A 19,471-nucleotide genomic window follows, 5' to 3' on the forward strand; every position below is an offset into this window, starting at 1 on the left:
TGACGCGGTTGGTGCGCCGCGAGGGTGGGCGGGACGCGCGGAGGGCGGGAGTCGCGCGCTGTCTTGGCGCGCGCCGGTGGCGGGCCGCGTTTCCCGCCGTGGCCATGTCTCGTCAGAGCACCCTGCTCCGCTTCTTCCCCAAGGCCCAGCAGCCGCGGGCCGCCGCTACTCCTCCTCCCGCCGGCGGGGAGAACCGCTGCCGCTCTTCCAGAGAGCAGAATGGCCTTGAGGCCGCCGCCAGGCCCGCGGAGCGCAGCAAGGAGAATGGCAAAGCGGATGGGGCGGCCGCCACAGGCCGCGGGTAAGCGGCGGGGGCTGCAGGGCCTGGGCCTGGGCCTGCCTCGGGCCGGGGAGCAGAGCGATCATCCGCTTGCAGCGCGGCCTCTGGCCTGCTGAGGTTCTGGGGTGGGGGAGAGGGAGCCCAGGCCGCTCTGCGATGGGTCGGCTTCCCGTCGGCTGGGCGTTCTGCTGCGCGGGGCTCTGGGGAGTGCAGCTGGTTTCCTTCGTGCGCCGTGCCCTGCCCTGTTCTCCTGGGGGAAGCCAGTGGCTGTGTAACTTGGCCGTCTCCAGTGCGTAGCCTGGGGCCATCTCTAGTGCATAGCCCGGGATCTTCTTCTAACTAACGGCTGGTTGTGCGCTCCTCCGCCCTTCTGAAATATAGGAGACGTCGGGTGGATCAGGGAAGGAATGCAAAGCGGAGCCCAGCGACGCCTGGGGGGGCGAAGCACAAAAACAGGGCTGAGAGGGGTGTGGGCACCGTTAGAAAGATCTGAAGGGCTAAACTAGGTCACACCTCCCAGCAGCTTTCCAGGCCCTTCTGCAGGCACGCTGCTTGCTGCACTGTATGCCTTCCTCTGTGAGGAGAATGCACGTTAAGCCCAATGCCTCTTGTCTGTGCAGTGTCTCCGGTGTTTATTCTCCTGGGGACTTGGTCTGGGCCAAGATGGAAGGCTATCCCTGGTGGCCGTGCCTCATCTACAACCACCCCACGGAGGGAACCATTGTCAGAGGGAAAGGGAGCTCTGCTCGGATCCATGTGCAGTTCTTTGATGTCAGTCCCACGAGGGGCTGGGTCAGCATCAAGTACCTGAGACCGTACAAAGGTAGGAGATGTCGATGAATTGCTTTAAAACAGAGATGCCACTCGTTTTGGTCTAGAATCTAGGGTATGGTGTTCTCCATAGGAAATGAGCAGCAAAACCAAGAACAATGTTGAGAGTGAAAGCATGTTTTGTACTTCCTAATGTTAGAGAAAGTAAGTTTTTGTGGGTTTAGGGTGTTTGTGGCTATAAAACCCTGAACCCTCTTGTTTGTTAGGTTACAATGAAAGCTGAAAGCTTGCTTATGTTTTAAAGTTTTGCTTCTTTTATTTTCCACATGTATATAAAGAAAATGAAAGACAAATCCCTAAAATCCTAACAAATATTAGGACTATCAAACCTTGTTTTTAAGCAAGTATTTGAGAGTTGACATTTGCCCTGAGTAGGAAGATTACAAGAACTCCGTCTTAAGGGTATTGTGCTTAAGCCATAATTAGTTTTAAAATGGTAATGTTATCCCTGTGTTAGTACAGTCCAGTGTAGGTGATTGGGTTCACATGCATCTTTCCTGAAGGCATTCTAAAAGAATCAGGTGTATTTTTAAAACAACTTACAGTATCTTTAGGAGCAGATGTGGGTTAGAAGAATTGTACTACTTACCAAAATGATCACAATAAAATAAAGAAGTGCAAAATGTTTAAGTACAGACTTATACTAGTCCGTCTGCAAGAAAAGTAGCTAATTGACATCAGAGTATGAATATTTAAAACACTTGCTTTGCTTTTAAATTAAGAAGAAAAGCCCTTCTAAGAATGAAGAAAGTGTGGGAATCATTGGTTAAGAGAAAAAATATTGCTCACAACTGAATAAATGTAAACACCACAAAGCTAGGCTTTGAAACAGTTGGGCATGCAAGAAATCAAGTGATTTATGTATAAATAGATGAAGTGAGAATGAAGATGTTGCACATGAGTATGAAGTTAAATTGTATGATGAGATTTGCTCCTGCAACTGTTGTCATTATTAAATGCAAAGTATTTTTGGATTGTCTTGCTGCATTTGCAAAACTAAAATGAAGATCTAGTTTGTTGATATGTTGCATTTGTGTGGTAGAAGTAGCTCCTTGAAACTTCATACTTGAGTACTGAGAGCCCACGAGTAAGCTACCTTTGACCTACGGTTAATTTGGAGCTAAAGCTTCAGCTAATAGCAGTCTCCCAAGTGATTTGCAAGAACAGGTGTAAAGATGTGTTCAAGCAGAACGTGTTGCTTCATGCAGACAGCAGAAAGAGCAGAAAAAGGAGTCATTCTTCCCCCATCTGTGGCATATTCTTCTCTGTCCCCAGGCCGAGTATATAGTATGTTATGTATACAACATTTATTCCTTCAGCATAGCATTAAGATGAATCCCAACTTCTCTGGGGTTCCTTTCTAGAAACCAATCTGTAGGTTGGTTGCCTTTTCTTTTTGTCTTTGTTTTCAGGTAGTTGCCTTCTACAAGAAAAGAAGAACTACACTGCTGAAGGGATGTGAGAGGAGGGAAAATGCATGTACTTTGTATATAAAATGTACATATTATATGTAATATATTTAATAATCTAATCATATCTAATTGCTTGAATACATTTAAAAGTGAAAGATGGACGCTAACTGGCTAAATGCTAGACCAGCTCAGTCTCTGACAGATGGCTGTTTTGCAGGCTCATCAGACAGAGAGGTGCTGAAGGGAGGTATGTTTTATAGTATGAAGCCTGAAATTAAAAAAGCAATGGAGCTGGCAGATGATGCGATGAGTAAAGATAAAACTAAGCGACTTGAGCTGGCAGTGTGCAGCGAACCTTCAGACGCTGAGGAGGCAGAGGAGGAAGAAATGGAGGTAAGATATTTCTTGCTGTCATTTTTGGAAATAATGCAAGAACTTAGAAGCTGTCTCTTGGAGCTAAGCATGGAGCATCCTGCAACTCTGTGGTACAGTAATCACTGCTTGTGTGCTTCTTGATAGTGCATATGATGTATGCCTATGCCATTTTGTATTGCCTCTTTGCTGTTAGATTGTATGCTGATATTCTACCTTTTCTAGCAAGAAAAACAAGTCTAATGTCTCTTCAGTGTTCCCTGACCTCAGATAAGTTTCTTGAATTCTATAACGTATAGTCTCAGTGGCCATTCCCTGGGTACTCCCACTTACCCGCTTGTCTGACTTAAAGTACTTCTGGTGCATCTCTTTTATCCTCTCTGTTCATATTCTAAACTGTCCTGAATTCAGCTGAAATTCTCATTTGTAATTACATAAAAATTGGTAACTTTCTGAGTACTTGGTTTAAGACACTAAGTTGGGTTTTGGAGCCTGGTCTTGTGGAGATGCACCAAAATGCAGATTCTTATACTGTTAATACTAGTTCATTGAGATAACTAAAATGAGATCTTTTAATGTGTTGTGTTCACTGTGCATTTTAATTCAAATGTAATTTCAATATTGCCACATGCATTGGAATAAACTTCTGTGGTGTATGAGGAAACTGCTGATGGGTAGTAGTGTTCCTTACCTCTTCTGTCAATGTGATCTGTCTGCTCTTCCTTCAGCATGACATTTCCCCAGCAACAGGTGACAAATTTGCAGGGCAAACTACCACTTTGTACTTAGTACAGTCTTTCCATTGCTGCATTCTTCTAGCACAGGCACTGGTATTGTTAAAGCTTTAGGCTGAAAAGACAAATAATGGAGTTTCCTTTCTTTCCTAAACATGCATGAACTAAACAGCACGGTTAGCTGATGGAGGTGTTTCTTGTTTGTTCTGCATGTCATGTACTGTACACCCTTTGTGTTTGAAGTTTCTGTTTTTTAACATGAATCGGTTATGCATGTACAAATGAAGCAGTAAGGAATACAGAGAGGAGCAATTATGCCATGGGCAGATAGCAGTTTGTTTCCCAGTAAAGAATATTCTGCGAAGTTAAACTGCTGTGGGGCTGTGACTGTCCTGCCTTTTACTTGAAGTATCACAGCTACTGCATTTGTGTGCTTCTTTTTGCAACTATGATATTTTACTTGCAGCCAGAAATTTTAATATGTTAAATAATTTCTCTTTCAGCAGATGAGTGGAAGTGCATCAGGTGACAGTGATGACAGCAATAGTGAGGAGGATGTGAAGGGCAATAAGCGAGTACCAAACAGAGGAAGTGCCATAAAAGCCAAAAGAAGAAGAGTGCTGGATTCAGACAGTGATCGTGATGGTTCTGATGTAGAGTTCAAGCCTGATGTGAAAGAAGCAAGCAGCGAGGAAGCTAGTAGTGGGGTGGATGAAAATGAAGCTACTGATGTAGAGACAGATGAAGAGAGCATTGAAGAAAGTCCTATAAAAGTTCCTTCCAAACGGAAGAGGGGAAATGTTAGCAAGCCTTCTAAAAGGAGTAGCTTAGAAAATGAACATTCTGAAGCACCCAAAAGAGCAGCACCAGTTTCGTTAGAAGCCAAGTCTAAGCTGACGTTGTTTGCAGCCCCTGAAAATTTTGAGTCTCAGGCAAATGCTTGCAGTGGAGGCACTAATGGCTTTGCAGCATGGGAACATGAAAAGCTTGAGTGGCTGCAGGAAGGGAAAAAGAAAGACGCGCACAGGAGACGACAGAACCACCCTGACTATGACCCATGTACTTTGTACGTACCGGAGGACTACCTTAACAAATGTACGCCTGGAATGCGGAGGTGGTGGCAGCTGAAAAGTCAAAACTTTGATGCAGTGATTTGCTACAAAGTTGGAAAATTCTATGAGTTGTATCACATGGATGCAGTCACTGGTGTGAATGAGCTGGGCCTGATATTTATGAAAGGTTCATGGGCTCATTCTGGTTTTCCAGAGACTGCGTTTGGCAGATTCTCTGCTATTCTGGTTCAGAAGGGCTACAAGATAGCCCGTGTTGAGCAAACAGAAACTCCTGAAATGATGGAAGCACGCTGCAAGGCAACGGCCCACACAACCAAGTTTGACAAGGTTGTACGTCGGGAAATCTGCAGAATCATTACCAAAGGCACTCAGACTTACAGCATTATAGACTGTGATCCGACGGAGAACCATAACAAATACCTCCTGTGCGTTAAGGAAAAAGAAGACTCCTCTGGACAACGTGTTTATGGGGTCTGTTTTGTTGACACGTCAGTTGGGAAGTTTTATGTCGGCCAGTTCTCAGATGACCGGCACTGCTCAAGGTTTAGGACTTTAGTGGCGCATTACACCCCTGTGCAGGTCCTGTTTGAGAAGGGGAACCTGACTGTGGACACTCAGAAGATACTGAAAGGCTCGCTCATTTCTTGCATTCAGGAGGGGCTAATCTCTGGCTCCCAGTTCTGGAGTGCATCTAAAACACTAAAAGTTCTTCTTGAAGAAGAGTATTTCAAGGAGAATCAAAACACCGAGAGTGGGTGTGTTCTGCCCTCTGTAATCAAATCTCTGACTTCAGAGAGTGACTCGCTGGGGTTAACTCCTGGCGAAAACAGCGAATTAGCTTTGTCAGCTCTTGGGGGAATTGTCTTCTATCTCAAAAAGTGTCTGATTGACCAGGAGCTGCTATCGCTGGCAAACTTTGAGAAGTATATCCCCGTGGATGCTGATAATGCAAAAACTGTGAGTTCCAGTAATTTCTTTGCCAGAACTGACCGGCGCATGGTGCTGGATGGAGTCACTCTGATGAACCTGGAAGTGCTGCAGAATGGAACCAATGGAACCACGGAAGGTACTTTGTTGGAGAGGATTGACTCCTGTTGTACACCGTTTGGGAAGCGCCTCCTGAAACAGTGGCTTTGTGCTCCGCTTTGTAATCCTACATCCATTAATGACCGTTTAGATGCTGTTGAGGACCTTCTGGCGGTGCCAGCTAAACTGACTGAAATTACTGAGCATCTGAAGAAACTCCCTGACCTTGAAAGGCTGCTCAGCAAAATTCACAGCATTGGATCACCGCTTAAAAGTCAGAACCATCCTGACAGCAGGGCCATCTTTTATGAAGAAATCAAATACAGCAAAAAAAAAATTGCCGACTTTTTGTCTGCGCTGGAGGGGTTTAAAGTAATGAATGAAATTGTCGATGCCATGGAGGAAGTTGCCAGCGACTTCAAATCTCAAGTCCTTAAGCAGTTAGTCACCCGCAAAGCCAAACATCCAGATGGGCGCTTCCCAGACTTGAGCGCAGAGCTTAAAAGGTGGGACACGGCTTTTGATCATAACCAGGCTCGGAAGACTGGAGTGATTACTCCAAAGGCAGGTTTTGACCCCGATTACGATAAAGCACTCCAGGATATTAAAACTGTTGAGGAAGATTTCCGTACATACCTAGATAAGCAACGCAAACTGCTCGGACTCAAATCCGTGCTGTACTGGGGGACAGGCAAAAATCGATACCAAATGGAAATACCGGAAACCGCCACATCGCGTAATTTACCTGAAGAATATGAGTTGAAGTCAACCAGGAAGGGATACAAACGTTACTGGACCAAGGAGATTGAGAAGATGCTGGCTGAGTTGATTAATGCTGAGGAGCGAAGAGATGCGGCTCTGAAAGACTGTATGAGGCGTTTGTTTTACAACTTCGACAAGAACAGCCAAGACTGGCAGACAGCCGTACAGTGCATCGCTGTGCTGGGTAAGGGGCTTTCTTGCAATTCTTACATAAAGTAAAATCACTCTTGAATAGAAAAGCATTTGTGGTTTAAAAAGTCTGGTTGTGACAACAGCATTAATATGGCAGAACATGCGGGGTGCTGGGTCTCGCTGTTCCCGAGCTCTTTCATCATTCCTGTTGTGGAATTTCTTTTAATCTTGTAGATGTCTTGATGTCCCTTGCTAACTACAGTCAAGATGGTGATGGACCACTGTGCCGACCTGTAATTCTACTGCCTGTGGATAGTGCTCCTCCCTTCCTGGAACTGAAAAATGCACGCCATCCTTGCATTACAAAAACTTTCTTTGGGGACGATTTTATTCCTAATGACATCGTGATAGGCAGTAAAGATGAAGATGGTGGTAGTGAAGCTTCCTGTGTGCTAGTCACTGGCCCGAACATGGGTGGCAAATCAACACTCATGAGACAGGTGACTGCTGAGCTACATGAAACTGAGTATTTCAGAGTGCCTGTGTTTTGATGAAAGGAATTGTGACTTAGCTGTTCATAGAGGTCCCAGTGGTGATCTGAGGGGTGTGCTGTGATAACACTGCAGCCAAATTATAATTCTGGTTGAAAATGCTCATGTTTAGGTAGTAGATTGTCTATTTCTTTACTTTATTGGAGAATAAGTTTTATTACTCTTGTGAGAGATGGTTGGAAAATGCAATAGAGCATCTTTGACTTTTTCAAGCAATCTTACCCAGGACTTGGCATCAGCTGACAAAAGATGCTTTGGGTTGAACAAGATGAAAACAGTTTGGAGGCAGCTGGGGAAGCAGTGTTGAGTTTGCCTTATAAGCACTGCTTGCTGTGTTTTTAAGGCTGTCAGAGTAGTAGTAATCAGGGATTATGGTGCTGCAACCTGGACCTGTTAAAACAGCGGGGGGAAGTTTTATGTACTTGAGTCTTAGCTTTGTTCCCTTGTTCTCTGTGTGGAGCCAGAACCCCAAGCACACAGTGAAAGTTCACGTGTGGCAATGTTTGTTCTGCAGGCTGGTCTCCTGGTTATAATGGCTCAGCTGGGATGCTACGTGCCTGCTGAGGTCTGCAGGCTCACACCTATTGACAGAGTATTTACACGGCTCGGTGCCTCCGACAGGATCATGTCAGGTGAGTTTCTGAACTCCAGCATTCTGCCATGGAATGAGGTTCTTGGCACATCCGTGTGCAGATGGGAGAGGGATGCTGTGTCGTATTTTCACAGAGAGCCGGGCTGTGTGCTTTGTCTCCCATTGTTCAGGGCAGGTGTGGAATATTGCATTTCCTCAATAGCAACAGCTACACTGGGGATGTCTGCCTGGGGTGGTGTGCTCAGAGTCACAGGGCTGGAAAAATAATCACTCTTTGTGCTTGTAAGTGTGGTATCACAATTCAGCTAAGGAAGGTGTGGATTTTCTGTGGTCTTTGTTCCGAAAGACGTGGGTCGGTGAATATGAGAAGCAAAGCCTACTGAATTTGTTGCACATGAGGAATTTGGAAATGAATCATTCAATCTGAGCACTTAATTAAAGAAAAAACAAGTACTTCCCCAATTGGAGGCTCCTGCAGCTATTTCCTGTTTTGTTTAATTTCAGTACAAAAAGAAAACCATACCAAGACCTGGAAATGCAGAAAATATTACTGGATGGTGTTTAACAATGCCTGTATGAAACTTGCCTTAGAGCACAACAGTGGGGGGTTATGTGGTTGTGGCCCAAGGATACAAGAAGTAAACACTTCTCTACTCTGAAACTGCAGTAGTTACTGTTGCATGTGATGAGTACAGCGGGAATGAACCCTGCAAAGAATTGGTAAATCTGGATTTATACCCATGGGAATATAGCGTGCAAGGCTCTGAATTACGTACTTCTGCTTGTAATCTGTTTTGAAACAAACAAACAGCAGGATTTCAGGCCGTGGGTTGTAACCTGGCGTGCTGGCACTCCTGGCAGACATTTGGTTTTCAGCAGTGAGGTTTTTACTAAGAAAGGTCGGTTTGGATGACTACAGCCTTAATTGTTTGAGTAATCCACTACTCTGTCATCATCCACCAAAACAATAAGGCTGTTTCTTAAATCTTTTTAAGGTTTCCTGTTTTTTTTTTTTTTTTTTTTTTTTTTCCCACGTTGAAAAGTTACATATATATGCTAGGCTGCCTCTTGTGCGTTTAAGAGCAAGAAGGGGCAAAAGGACCTTTGTCTTGTTTCCTTTGTGCCTCCTTTCATCAAGCTAATAATCTGACCAGTGCTCTGAGTGGACAGACGAGCAGGGTTTGGTGCCTAACCAGTACACATCTTGTCAGTCAAATTAAGCCCCCACTCTTCCCATGCTAGGAAGAGAAAAAGCGTTATGGTTTTGATGAGTTTGCTTCAAGTTTCATTTTAGCTTGACTAAGATCAAGTGCAAACAAGCTTTCAGCTGTGTTCTTCAGCTCTTCATGCCTTCATAGCTATTTTTTCTCTTCTTTAAAGGTGAAAGTACCTTCTTTGTTGAATTAAGTGAGACTTCCAGCATCCTGCAGCATGCAACAGAGCACTCCCTCGTTCTCGTGGATGAACTCGGTAATCAGTCTGCTTTCTAATAGATAGAAACTGCCTGAGGTGGGCAGTATGCTGTTGTATACACAGAGGGAGCTGGAGTGTAGTGCCCCCGATTTGTAACTAGACACTACTCGTGTCATTCCCTCTAAAACATGCATCCCTTGGGATGACCAGTGCACCACCTCCCATCCTCCACTCTCTATTAGCCTATTTATTTCTGAGTTTTCCTGCTGGCCTTTGCTAGATTACCTGCAGCAAACCTTTAGCATGCCAGCAGCAAGTCTCAGAGCAGAAATGTCTTTTTCTGCAGTACAGAAGAGATAGTGTTTGTTAGGGAGCAGGTGCTGCAGTCACTTCACCCCATTGGTGGCTCTTACTACTGTTTCTTTTCATCCCTGCCCTCACTGCATGGAGGAGGGTTTGCTATGTATTAGTTTGCAGGACGTCAGTGAATTGTATTTGTAAGTCTTTAGGAACAACAGCTTTGCTTCTGTTGATCCATCTCAGCACTTGTGGGGGTCTCTTCAGTAGCAAGTAGACATCGGACACTTTACCTTTCTGGTTCCTGGGGGTGACAGCTTTTCCATTCCACCACCAGGCCGAGGCACAGCTACGTTTGATGGAACAGCGATAGCAAGTGCAGTTGTTAGAGAGCTTGCTGAGAACATCAAGTGTCGCACCCTGTTCTCCACGCATTACCACTCCTTGGTAGAGGACTACTCGGGCAGCGCGGCCGTGCGGCTGGGACACATGGTGTGTATCAGCTGTAAGGCACAAATGCTGAGCACCGGCGGATGGGATTCTTCCTGTTGGCTGGCAGACCTCGTGCTGTGAACGTTTCTCTGCAGCCTTCTGCTCAGTCCCAGAGCTCTCCTGGGAGCAGGTAGTTTTGTGCATCTGTTTGTCTTGTGTGACATAAACTAACTGGCAGTCATTTAACCTTTCTAGGCTTGTATGGTGGAAAATGAGAGTGAAGATCCGAGCCAGGAAACAATTACATTTCTGTATAAATTCATTGAAGGAGCGTGTCCAAAAAGCTATGGTTTCAATGCAGCAAGACTTGCTGACATCCCAGAGGAAATTATTCAGAAAGGGCACAGAAAAGCAAAAGAGTTTGAAAAAAAGACAATGTCACTAAGAATATTCAGGTAAGGCCTTTGTTCTCTGTTCTGAAGTTGGATGTTGCTTACTTGGCAGCCACTTTACAATTCGGTTGCTGCTTTTCTTTACAAAAGCAGAGCAGAGGGGGGAAGAAAAACCCATTTATGTGAATATCACATGTACTGTACGCTCAGTGGGGGAGGGACGGTCAGCCTGGCTGCAAGGTAGCAGATTGGATGCTGTAGTTTGAGTCTGGGTCGCTGTGCCCGTGCGCAGGGCAAAGAGCATGGCTGCAGAGGGGCAGGGTGTGAGCTGAGCCAAACCCAAGGGCTGCCAGTGAGCCCGTGCTGGAGGCTGCTGGGGGACAGCACTGGACAGCAGCCTTGACACCACACAAGGATGGCAGGTGCGTCAGGTGCTCTTGCCCCTTCCTGGCTACGTTCAATGACAGTGATGTCCTTTGCTTCCCTCAGGTTTTTGTGCCGGGTGGTGGATGGCGCGACACACGACGCGAATGCGGTAGGGAAGCTCACCACTATGCTCAGTCACCTTTAAGCTTGAGTTTTTGTACGAGTGGTTTGTTAAGAAGGTGGTAGCAGACAACGTTATGATCTAATAAACTTTATTTTTTAAAAATGACCATTTTTCCATTGTCTTTCCTAGGAAATTAAACCCTTTAATTCTTACCTACCCTCTACATAATGGTTATTGAGTACTCCACAATATATTAAGTCTAGATGTTATGGTACATGCATACACTTTCAGGCTGTTGATTACCCACTGTCACCAATACACATAAATGGAAAAAAGCTATGAAACTGTATAGGGCTGTATATATACTTGTCTCAGCTTCATTAGAGCAGGAAATTGCTGCGATTTCCAGCAGGTTATGTAAAGTAATGTCCAGACTGTTCAAAAAAAACTATGAACAGAGTAAAATACAAGACTGTTTTGAGGAGACTTTCTACCGTGTACTTTAAAACATAGTAAAATTTCACTCACAAAACTTAGTTACATGGGTACTCTGTTTTATAGTGCATTATAGTCTAGGAAGTCTCATTAAAACACTCGCTTTTTTGTTAGGGTGGTTTGAGTACAGACTATTGCTGGGGCAGGGAAGGAGATTATTCTAACTTCAGAGGACACCAGAAAAATTGCTGGATATAATTTAAGATTAGTGTTTTCTCTTTCATAGAAAGAACGTACATACTGGGACATGAGTACAGTTACAGCAAGTCTAGGTGTGCTAACAAAACAGGACACATTCAAGTACAATAAGATTTTTTTTGCTTGAAATTAGAAACAAACTACATGAGATTAAAGCATTAAAATCATATTTCTCAATCTGAATAAATGTTAAAAAAAAAAATCAAAAGAAATGCAGAAGTGCTAGCTCACATTTTTTTTTTTATACCATGTTACAAAAGCAATTGGTACCCATGTCCATAAAGGCAGCAACAAAGAATGCTGCTTGTCTACAGAATAGTACTACTGCAAATTGGACTGCGTTTCAATGCTACTTGTAAAAACACCAGCTTTCAGAAGTTGGTATCTGTACAAAATTGCAGCTTATTTTTTTCTTCACTTCTGTCCCTTCAAAGTCTTTGTTTACACAGTAATGCTAAAACGCCCAGTTCTGTTATCCTGAGTCAACATATTGCCACTTTCTTTTTTGGTAGGTTGAGCTCCATAGTGTCAACACCTCACACATCCGCTTTAATACAGTCTCTTTCTGCAGAAATGGGCAAGTATAACTTCCTCCAAAAAAAAGGTTTAACAGTTATGATATTAGAATGGCAGGACTTTCTTTCTGAAAGGAATTCAGTTGTGCTGCAATGTATTAGATTCTATAGGTGGAGCAGAGTCATATAGTGTATCTGTATCATGTGTAGGCTCTCCAGCAAGTGTACAAGGATTAGACAGTGTTCCAGCACCACAGTCACAGAAAAACCTACAAAGAAAGAGAGCACTTTAGTTCTCTCCCTTGCATCATCGAAAGAGCTCGACACGCTCGTGGGAAACATACCTATCATGTCTAATGAATTCTACGTCATGTCCTTGATGGCACTTCTTAATGCAGTTCACACATATGGCGTTGCGGTCCGTGGTGTTGCAGGTGTGACACCTGCAGAGAGACACATGGGGCATGAACCAAAACCCAATGGGCTGGGACAGGGGGCTGGGGAGGGCGTGGGGCAGAGCGGCACTCAAGGACACGCACAGGAGCCTAACACCTGAGAACTCTAACTGGGATCTCCTGGCACGCTCTTGGCTGTGTGTTTTGGAAAAGGAGCGCTGCCATGTGCTGCCTTAGGGCTCAGGTTCGTGGCAACCATACGTTTTCATCAGCGCAGTGGAACCTGACTGAATCTCTTCTCTCAGCTGAGTGAGGGCATCTGTGTGTTACTGACAGGGCAACTTCTAGGGGCCTTGCCAAAGGAAGGAGGGGGCTTGTCTGAGGAACCCCGCTGAGGGTGGCCAGAAGGAAACTGTTACCTGTAGAAGTCATGCATGGGATAGCTGGTGTAACTCGATATCTTATATAAACACTGGCCTCTACTGACAGCTTTTTCTATGGCATCTTGATTGTTCATTATTTTGTTATCTGTTGGGGGGAAAGAAAAAACAAACGCTAAGTCAATGACTTCTCAAAGACGTCCAAGTCATGTTTTTCCCAACCTTTTAAGGGCTAGAACGATTAGGAACAGTTAGTTCTACGTCTGTATTTTAGTTTTGGCACTTCTGCATATGAACGACTCAACACAAGACAGCTGCTCAAGGGCAAGGCAGATGCTCAGACGACGCAGTGCAGACTGCTCCTCTGTGCATGGATTGCACGAAACCTCTGACCCACCCTTAGTTTAATACTTCATGAACTGGTTTGTGAAGGATGGTTGGAGACAGGTCAGACCTTGTCTCGTGCACACTTCCTCATCAGACATTGGAACTGGATGCCTGTGAACTGCTCCTGTGTTCTGAAAAAGTGCTTTGGGACTGTAAACATCTGTGCCTTCAGACCCCAAGAGCTGAGTGAGGTGTGCTTCTTTACCAGACATTTGTTTTCAGAACTGTGACAGAAGACGTCCCATTATCCTGGCTTAGAACATCAATTAGGGACGCGTAGCAACCATCTTACCTGCTCAGGACCAGTGATCAGCTCAGAGACAGCTCTGAGACAGAAGGGCTAATAACCATTTTGACACGAGTGGAAAACCTTAAGTTACCTTTGGAATGTTCTGGCTATCCGTCTAAAAGTCTCACGGCTCAGCTTGGCTTACTGCCCTCAGCCCAAGTGCTTAATTACAAACTCAGCTCAAAAACACACCAGATCGGAACCAGAAGCTGAAAAGAAGCAGTCCAATAAAAAGGCGAACCAGTGCTGAATTGGAAGCACAAAGCGACCCAACACAACCAACAAAGGCTCGGCTCACCTTTCATCGTGACGTTGACACCAGATGCGAGAAATAAACCCCCGAAGCGGTTGTTGAAAATCTGATTGCCTTCTAATGTTGCAGTTGCGTGATTTGTTATTTCAATTCCTGTTGTGGGTTGGGAATAGACAAGAGAAAAGTGGGAGCAGTCAGTCCTCGGCCATAGTGCAGCAGCTGTACCTCCCTGTGGAGCCACGAGGGTTTCTGTGTGTTTTTGTGTTTGTTTTTTTAACCATAAGCTCGAGGAGAAAAAGTGAACTGACGTGGTTAGAAATGGGGACTCTGAAGCACTATAAATCTAAGGTTCAGATCCTCACGGAGTCCTTTCAGAGATCTACAGTTGGCACACGTGGCTTCTAGCAGTGACAATATATTACCGGTGTATCTGATAATAACACAGTACCATTATCAGATACTCTCCAGAAGGACAGGACTTCTGGGTGCTCCACCTGCCACCTTCATGTACATGGGGAAGTTCTTGTACACCCACCTTACCTTTTCTAAAACATTTTTTCTTTAATAAATTTTCCAGAAGAGGACCTAAAGATCATTTTCCAAGTTTGTGGAATGAGGGTTATGCCTGAGATACAACTGATATCCCTCTAAAATCTGTTTGTTATACGGTTCCTTGTTTTAAAGCGGCGACAGAGCATCAACCGGCATCCATGAGATCAACTATAAATACCTCCTGGACAACTTTATCCTATACTTCTAAAATAAAATAGTGAAATAAATGGTATTTCACAGAAAAATGAGAAGGAAGACTATGCACTGATCCTCCACACATGAGCAATAAAAGGTATTTTAGCTACAATTCTGCAATTATCTCAACAACGGACTGAAGGCTATCCCAATCGCTTGTTAAAAACCTTCAGTAACGTGGGGTGAAGAAACAGATTTAGCTCAGTGAACAGCTCACTCTAAGCTCTAACACTTCAGAATCTGATCTGAACGACACAAACCTGCAGCAAAGCCATCAAATATTCGATTTTTCCTCAGCACAGGGTGGCTGTTGGTGCTGATAAGAACACCAGCCTGGGCATTCCTGAAGATATCATTCTCTTCCAGAAGACCTATTACAGAAGCAGCAAACAAGAGATTTCAGATTGTTAACATTTCCTCACCTGTAACCATTCTGTGGAATGTTCATTCCTTTCATTTGAGGAATATCCATCAATAGCACTGAAGTCAGCGAGTGAAGGTTAATGTCACTGCAGACCCACAGAATGGGTTGGGTTGGAGGTGACCCTAAGGTCCCCCCAGCCCCAACCCACTGCCGTGGGCAGGGCTGCCCCCCAGCAGCTCAGGCTGCCCAGGGCCCATCCAACCTGGCCTTGGGCACCTCCACGAATGGGGCACCCACAGCTCGGGGCAGCAGTGCCAGGGCCTCACCAACCGCTGAGTAAAGCATTTCTTCCTAACATCTAACCTAAATCTCCCCTGTTTTAGTTTAAAGCCATTCCCCCTTGTCCCATCACTATCAGACCGTGTAAAAAGTCACTCTCACGCCTGTCAGCTGCCTTTAACGACTGGAAGACCTCAGTCCATAAGCATATTAGGATACTCTTTTCAGTGCATACTGTACATAACGTTCTGTACATAACAGAATTTGGGAATGTGGGAATGCGTGCACAATTACAAAACATCCCTCTAAATGCCATATGAGTTTTATGGAAGCAAGAGATCTTTTGGCTTCTAAATTTTCTTTTTCTAGCATCATTCTGCACGTGTCTCCTAAAGCTAGCAGCCTGCCAATACAAAGCTTAGCTTGCGTTTTTGTTATTGTAGGACAGGAATACCTTAAAACCATTCCTTTAAAAACGCCTCCTTTTTTTCCCCCTTAGTCCTTCAGATTGGCAAAACCCAAAAAGTTCATATGCAAGATGCTGGCTAGGAAACTTGAATTGAGTACTGTCCTTCAGTGAAATGGCAAAGCTTACAGATGAGACAGAAGCACTGACGTAAGCAGTAATCAACACAGTCGTCTCAGATGAGATTAATTACCGTCTGCCTCCCACAGAGTTTAGTATTAGTGATGTAATTAAGGCTAAAAAGCACCACATATGTTTGTTACAGCTACTTTATTACTTCAAAAGACACAAGCTGGATTTCTAAAGAGCACTTTATAGTGGGCACTGCTTAAACTGAAATTAAACCCTTATCCAGAACACTTGGTATATGCCAAAAAGGGAAAAATTACCTCTTCCTCCATTAAATATACAGATGCCTCCATCTCTTCCATCATGGATTTTGTTTCTTCTTAGTGTAGGATTGCTGTCTGTTTTAATCCATACACCAGCCATTGCATTATCAAAAATTTCATTGTCTTCTATAAATCCAAGCCCTAAAGAGTAGGAAAAATAATAGTAATAAAAAAGATATAAAATGGGAAAAGATAATGTCATAGAAATAAAACAACTGGGGATAGATGACAGAAACAGACCTACCGGAATTATAAACAAGAATGCCACCATTCTGACCTCCCCAGATCTTGTTGCGTCTGATTTTGGGGTTGCTTCCAGTTCTAGAGAGATACAGATAGAAAGAAATCAGTTATCACAGCTTCCTGTTCCTCAAGGCCAAACTATGGAAGCGCCCCTACAGAAACATCCGACAGATGTGACTGGTCGAAACCTTAATAAAATACTGTATTTTCAAGTCAGCAAACAGATGTCAGTTTCTACACGCTTCAGACGTCAACACCCAGCCTACATTGGAGACAAGTCCCTCTGGTGAGCCGCGGCGTAAGAATACTCCAACATTCTGAATTCCACACAAGTTACTTTTAGAAGCAAAGTGACAACAGCAGTTGAAAAAAAAGGATGAAATAACACAAGGCAATGTCTGTTTAGGCAGAGGAATGAGAATACACGTTACCTTATCTGAACCCCTGAGTACATGTGATTATAGATGTCGTTGTCTTCTAACACGCCGTGTCCGTTGTCATAGAAATAAACTCCAACCTAGCATGTGAGAAATGTCATTATTAGTTTGAAGCTAATGAAATACAAACTGTTCCTGTTCCTCCATCCTCCTCGCAGCACGCTGAGTCAAACTCACCTGTTTCCCGCTATGTATTCTGTTTCTCCTCAAGACCGGAGTGCTCCCCGTTGTCACCCAGACCCCAGCCAAAGTATTGCTGTAAACTTCGTTCTCCTCAATCACACCTTGTCCTTTTTCATGCTGAATACAAGAAGCGTAAGAGTCGAGAACATCTGCTAAGTGCAAACACCCTTTTGCTGCTTGTACCCACAACCCCCGCATGGCTCCTTTACTGTGGGAAGTCCTTCTCTCCAGGTATATATCTGCACTATTTTTAAATAATAACATTACGTCACTGTTTTGACTCCGTTGTAAAATCAAGAATGCTCTGCACGTAAACTGCTATACTTCAAGGCTCTGCAGTAGTACTTGCAAATCTCTGCTACCTTGTGCTAGAGGAGGCACCTCCCCAGCACCAAGCCAGAGTTGGCAGCTGCTGCCCCTCAGACAGCCAGCCTCATCCACCGGGCTGGCACACATCACTTAAGGTAACTCTTTACCACCTGCTCGTGCTTAAATGGAAAGCAGTACCCCCAGCGTGAACCGTTCTGGTTAGATCTGTAGAACAAGCAGATGAAGTTCTCCACTTGCAGCATTAGCTGTACATCTGGTAAGCTTTGGTAGGAAGAGATGAAAACGTTTCCTTCACCAAAACGTGAAATGGTTGAGGTAACTTGACAGCTGCGTCAGTTTAACCAGAGGAGACCTTGCACGTGCTGAAAACTACACTTTATTCCTCACTTTACAATACAAGCTTCACCCTGACACAACTCACCTATTTTACAACCTAAGAAATGCAGTCAGTGTAAGCACAAGCATGCACTTTACACACAGTACTGTCCTTTTGTAAGCTCCTATGAACCGAAAGCAAGTTTTCCTGCCTGCCTGCAGGTAAAGCTTACCACGTAAATGCCACCATGCTGACCATCATGGATCTTGTTGTGTCGAACTATGGGACAGCTGTTTGTTCTAATCTGTATTCCCGCCAATGCATTACCTGTTAACAGAAATGCTTTTCAATGCAACTTCTGTGCTCGTTCTTCTCTGAATCCAAGATGCAGCAAGAAAAGCAGCTTACCATAAATGTCATTTCCTTCAATAAGGCCTCTTCCATCACCGAAGATATAAACACCACCTTGATTCCCATTGAAAATTGCATTGCCCCTGAGAAGCAAAGTAATCATTATGGAGTTGTACAGCGCTGTACAATACACAGTTTCTGGGACTGCACAGAACTCAGAGTTGAAACAGAACAGAAACAGAATCTTTGTTTTGTGGCTTTTCAAGAAATACCCACTTCAAGTACACACACAGCCAAACACAGACAGCCATTTCATTTTCACACATACAGGAACATACAGTAACAATAAAGGAAATAAAGCTGCACATTTCCCATCCCCACCAAAGCTCCACTGCTAAGCAGAAAAATATCAGTACCTTATTGTTGGGTCACTGTTTGAGGTAATCCAAACACCTGCAAAGTTGTTTGCATAGATTTTGTTCTCTATGAATTGTCCTCTTCCTTTTTCATGGACATAGATGCCCCCAGTCTGGCCGTGATGGATTTCACACCGAACCACTGTCGGATTGGCGTATGCCTTCACTTCAAATCCTGCTATCCTGTTCCTATGGATGTTGCAGCTTTCAAAATAACCCTTAAGACACAGAACATACAAAGTTTCCTGTAAATATCCTTTGTAAAGCGAAGGCTTCTGATATCCCCTCCCTTCCCAACACCACTGTTACTTAAGAAGAAACAGTACCAGAATTGACAAAGCATCAGAGCTTATTTGGATAATTAAAACCGCTTCTGTCACTTGCTTTTGTTTTCTGTGTTCCATCTACTCTAACAGACACTGCTTTGAAATAAACGAGGGTTACATTTTTTAACTGATGCGATTTGGTTCACTGCTTTTCTCCTCCAAAGTGTTTTTCCTCCTGCACTTTCAGGAGGGCTTTCTTCCTGTTCTCTTGCAAAGGTCACGCCATTACAGAAATGCAGATATTTCACATCAACTGTTTAAAAAATAGGTCTTTAAAAAAAAAAAGTTCAGAAAAATTTGCCTAGCGAAGCCTGGAACGGCCTCTATCTGAGAGTAGGTGGATTTTATAAAGACCCCAGGGCAGCATAAAAGAACCCACATTCACGATGCAGAACAAACCCTTTCTTTTCAGGGCAAAGGAGAAATCTGCTATATGCTACAAAAGGCCAACTGGATTTTTATGCAGTCTACAGAGAGACTGGCATAAGCTTCATTTATATTCTGGACTGTTTAAACACTCCTTTAAAATTACCAGATCTGTAATATTTAAAAGAATGACTCCTCATTTGGGAACAAGGAAAACAAAGCCTTATGCTTAGGTTTCCATTTCAACATTGTAACATTACTTCAGCTCATTCTTCCAGTCAACTGAAGGTTCTCTGTTGTTTGCATACAGTGACCCAACACCATTCCATCTGGGATCTTGTCTCTGGCACCTGGCAAGAGACATCTGTGCGTGGCAGGGAGGGCTGCTGCCTGCAGGCTCAGCGCTCGGCAAACGGCAGAACGTCGCTGGTTTAGGAAGAAGAGGTTAAGTTTCACAGGCATCAGGAGACAAAGAACAGGCTGAGAACTTGGAAGTCAAAAACAAAGCACTCTTTAACCTCTCAGAGTCGGCACTGCGGTGCAGAAACCCACGG

General features: G+C 44.2%; 2 protein-coding genes across 6 annotated transcripts in view; one reads left to right on the forward strand and one right to left on the reverse strand.

Annotated features, from left to right (window-relative positions):
* The first annotated feature begins 42 nt into the window (after positions 1–42).
* Positions 43–10,954, forward strand: MSH6 (mutS homolog 6). 2 transcript variants are annotated; one of them, XM_015278118.4, is made up of 10 exons: positions 43–301; positions 901–1,103; positions 2,741–2,916; positions 4,136–6,674; positions 6,857–7,122; positions 7,688–7,805; positions 9,146–9,235; positions 9,813–9,967; positions 10,163–10,362; positions 10,789–10,954. In XM_015278118.4, exons 1-10 carry the CDS (start codon positions 105–107, stop codon positions 10,868–10,870), a joined length of 4,026 nt encoding a protein of 1,341 aa, XP_015133604.2. In that variant the 5' UTR covers positions 43–104; the 3' UTR covers positions 10,871–10,954.
* Positions 10,921–19,471, reverse strand: part of FBXO11 (F-box protein 11) — a 64,278-nt gene continuing 55,727 nt past the window's right edge. For all 4 annotated transcript variants that reach the window (XM_015278121.4, XM_015278120.4, XM_046939071.1 and 1 more), the window contains exons 12-23: positions 18,226–18,443; positions 17,867–17,952; positions 17,691–17,785; positions 16,807–16,929; positions 16,624–16,709; positions 16,194–16,270; positions 15,947–16,090; positions 14,709–14,819; positions 13,747–13,854; positions 12,812–12,920; positions 12,342–12,440; positions 10,921–12,266 (exon numbers count right to left, since the gene is read on the reverse strand). In XM_015278121.4, coding sequence (XP_015133607.1) covers positions 12,137–12,266; positions 12,342–12,440; positions 12,812–12,920; positions 13,747–13,854; positions 14,709–14,819; positions 15,947–16,090; positions 16,194–16,270; positions 16,624–16,709; positions 16,807–16,929; positions 17,691–17,785; positions 17,867–17,952; positions 18,226–18,443 — 1,386 coding nt within the window. In that variant the 3' untranslated portion in view covers positions 10,921–12,136. The remainder of the gene's footprint in view (positions 12,267–12,341; positions 12,441–12,811; positions 12,921–13,746; positions 13,855–14,708; positions 14,820–15,946; positions 16,091–16,193; positions 16,271–16,623; positions 16,710–16,806; positions 16,930–17,690; positions 17,786–17,866; positions 17,953–18,225; positions 18,444–19,471) is intronic.

Source organism: Gallus gallus, chromosome 3 (genome assembly GCF_016699485.2).
Source record: "Gallus gallus isolate bGalGal1 chromosome 3, bGalGal1.mat.broiler.GRCg7b, whole genome shotgun sequence".
Classification (NCBI taxonomy): Eukaryota; Metazoa; Chordata; class Aves; order Galliformes; family Phasianidae; genus Gallus; species Gallus gallus.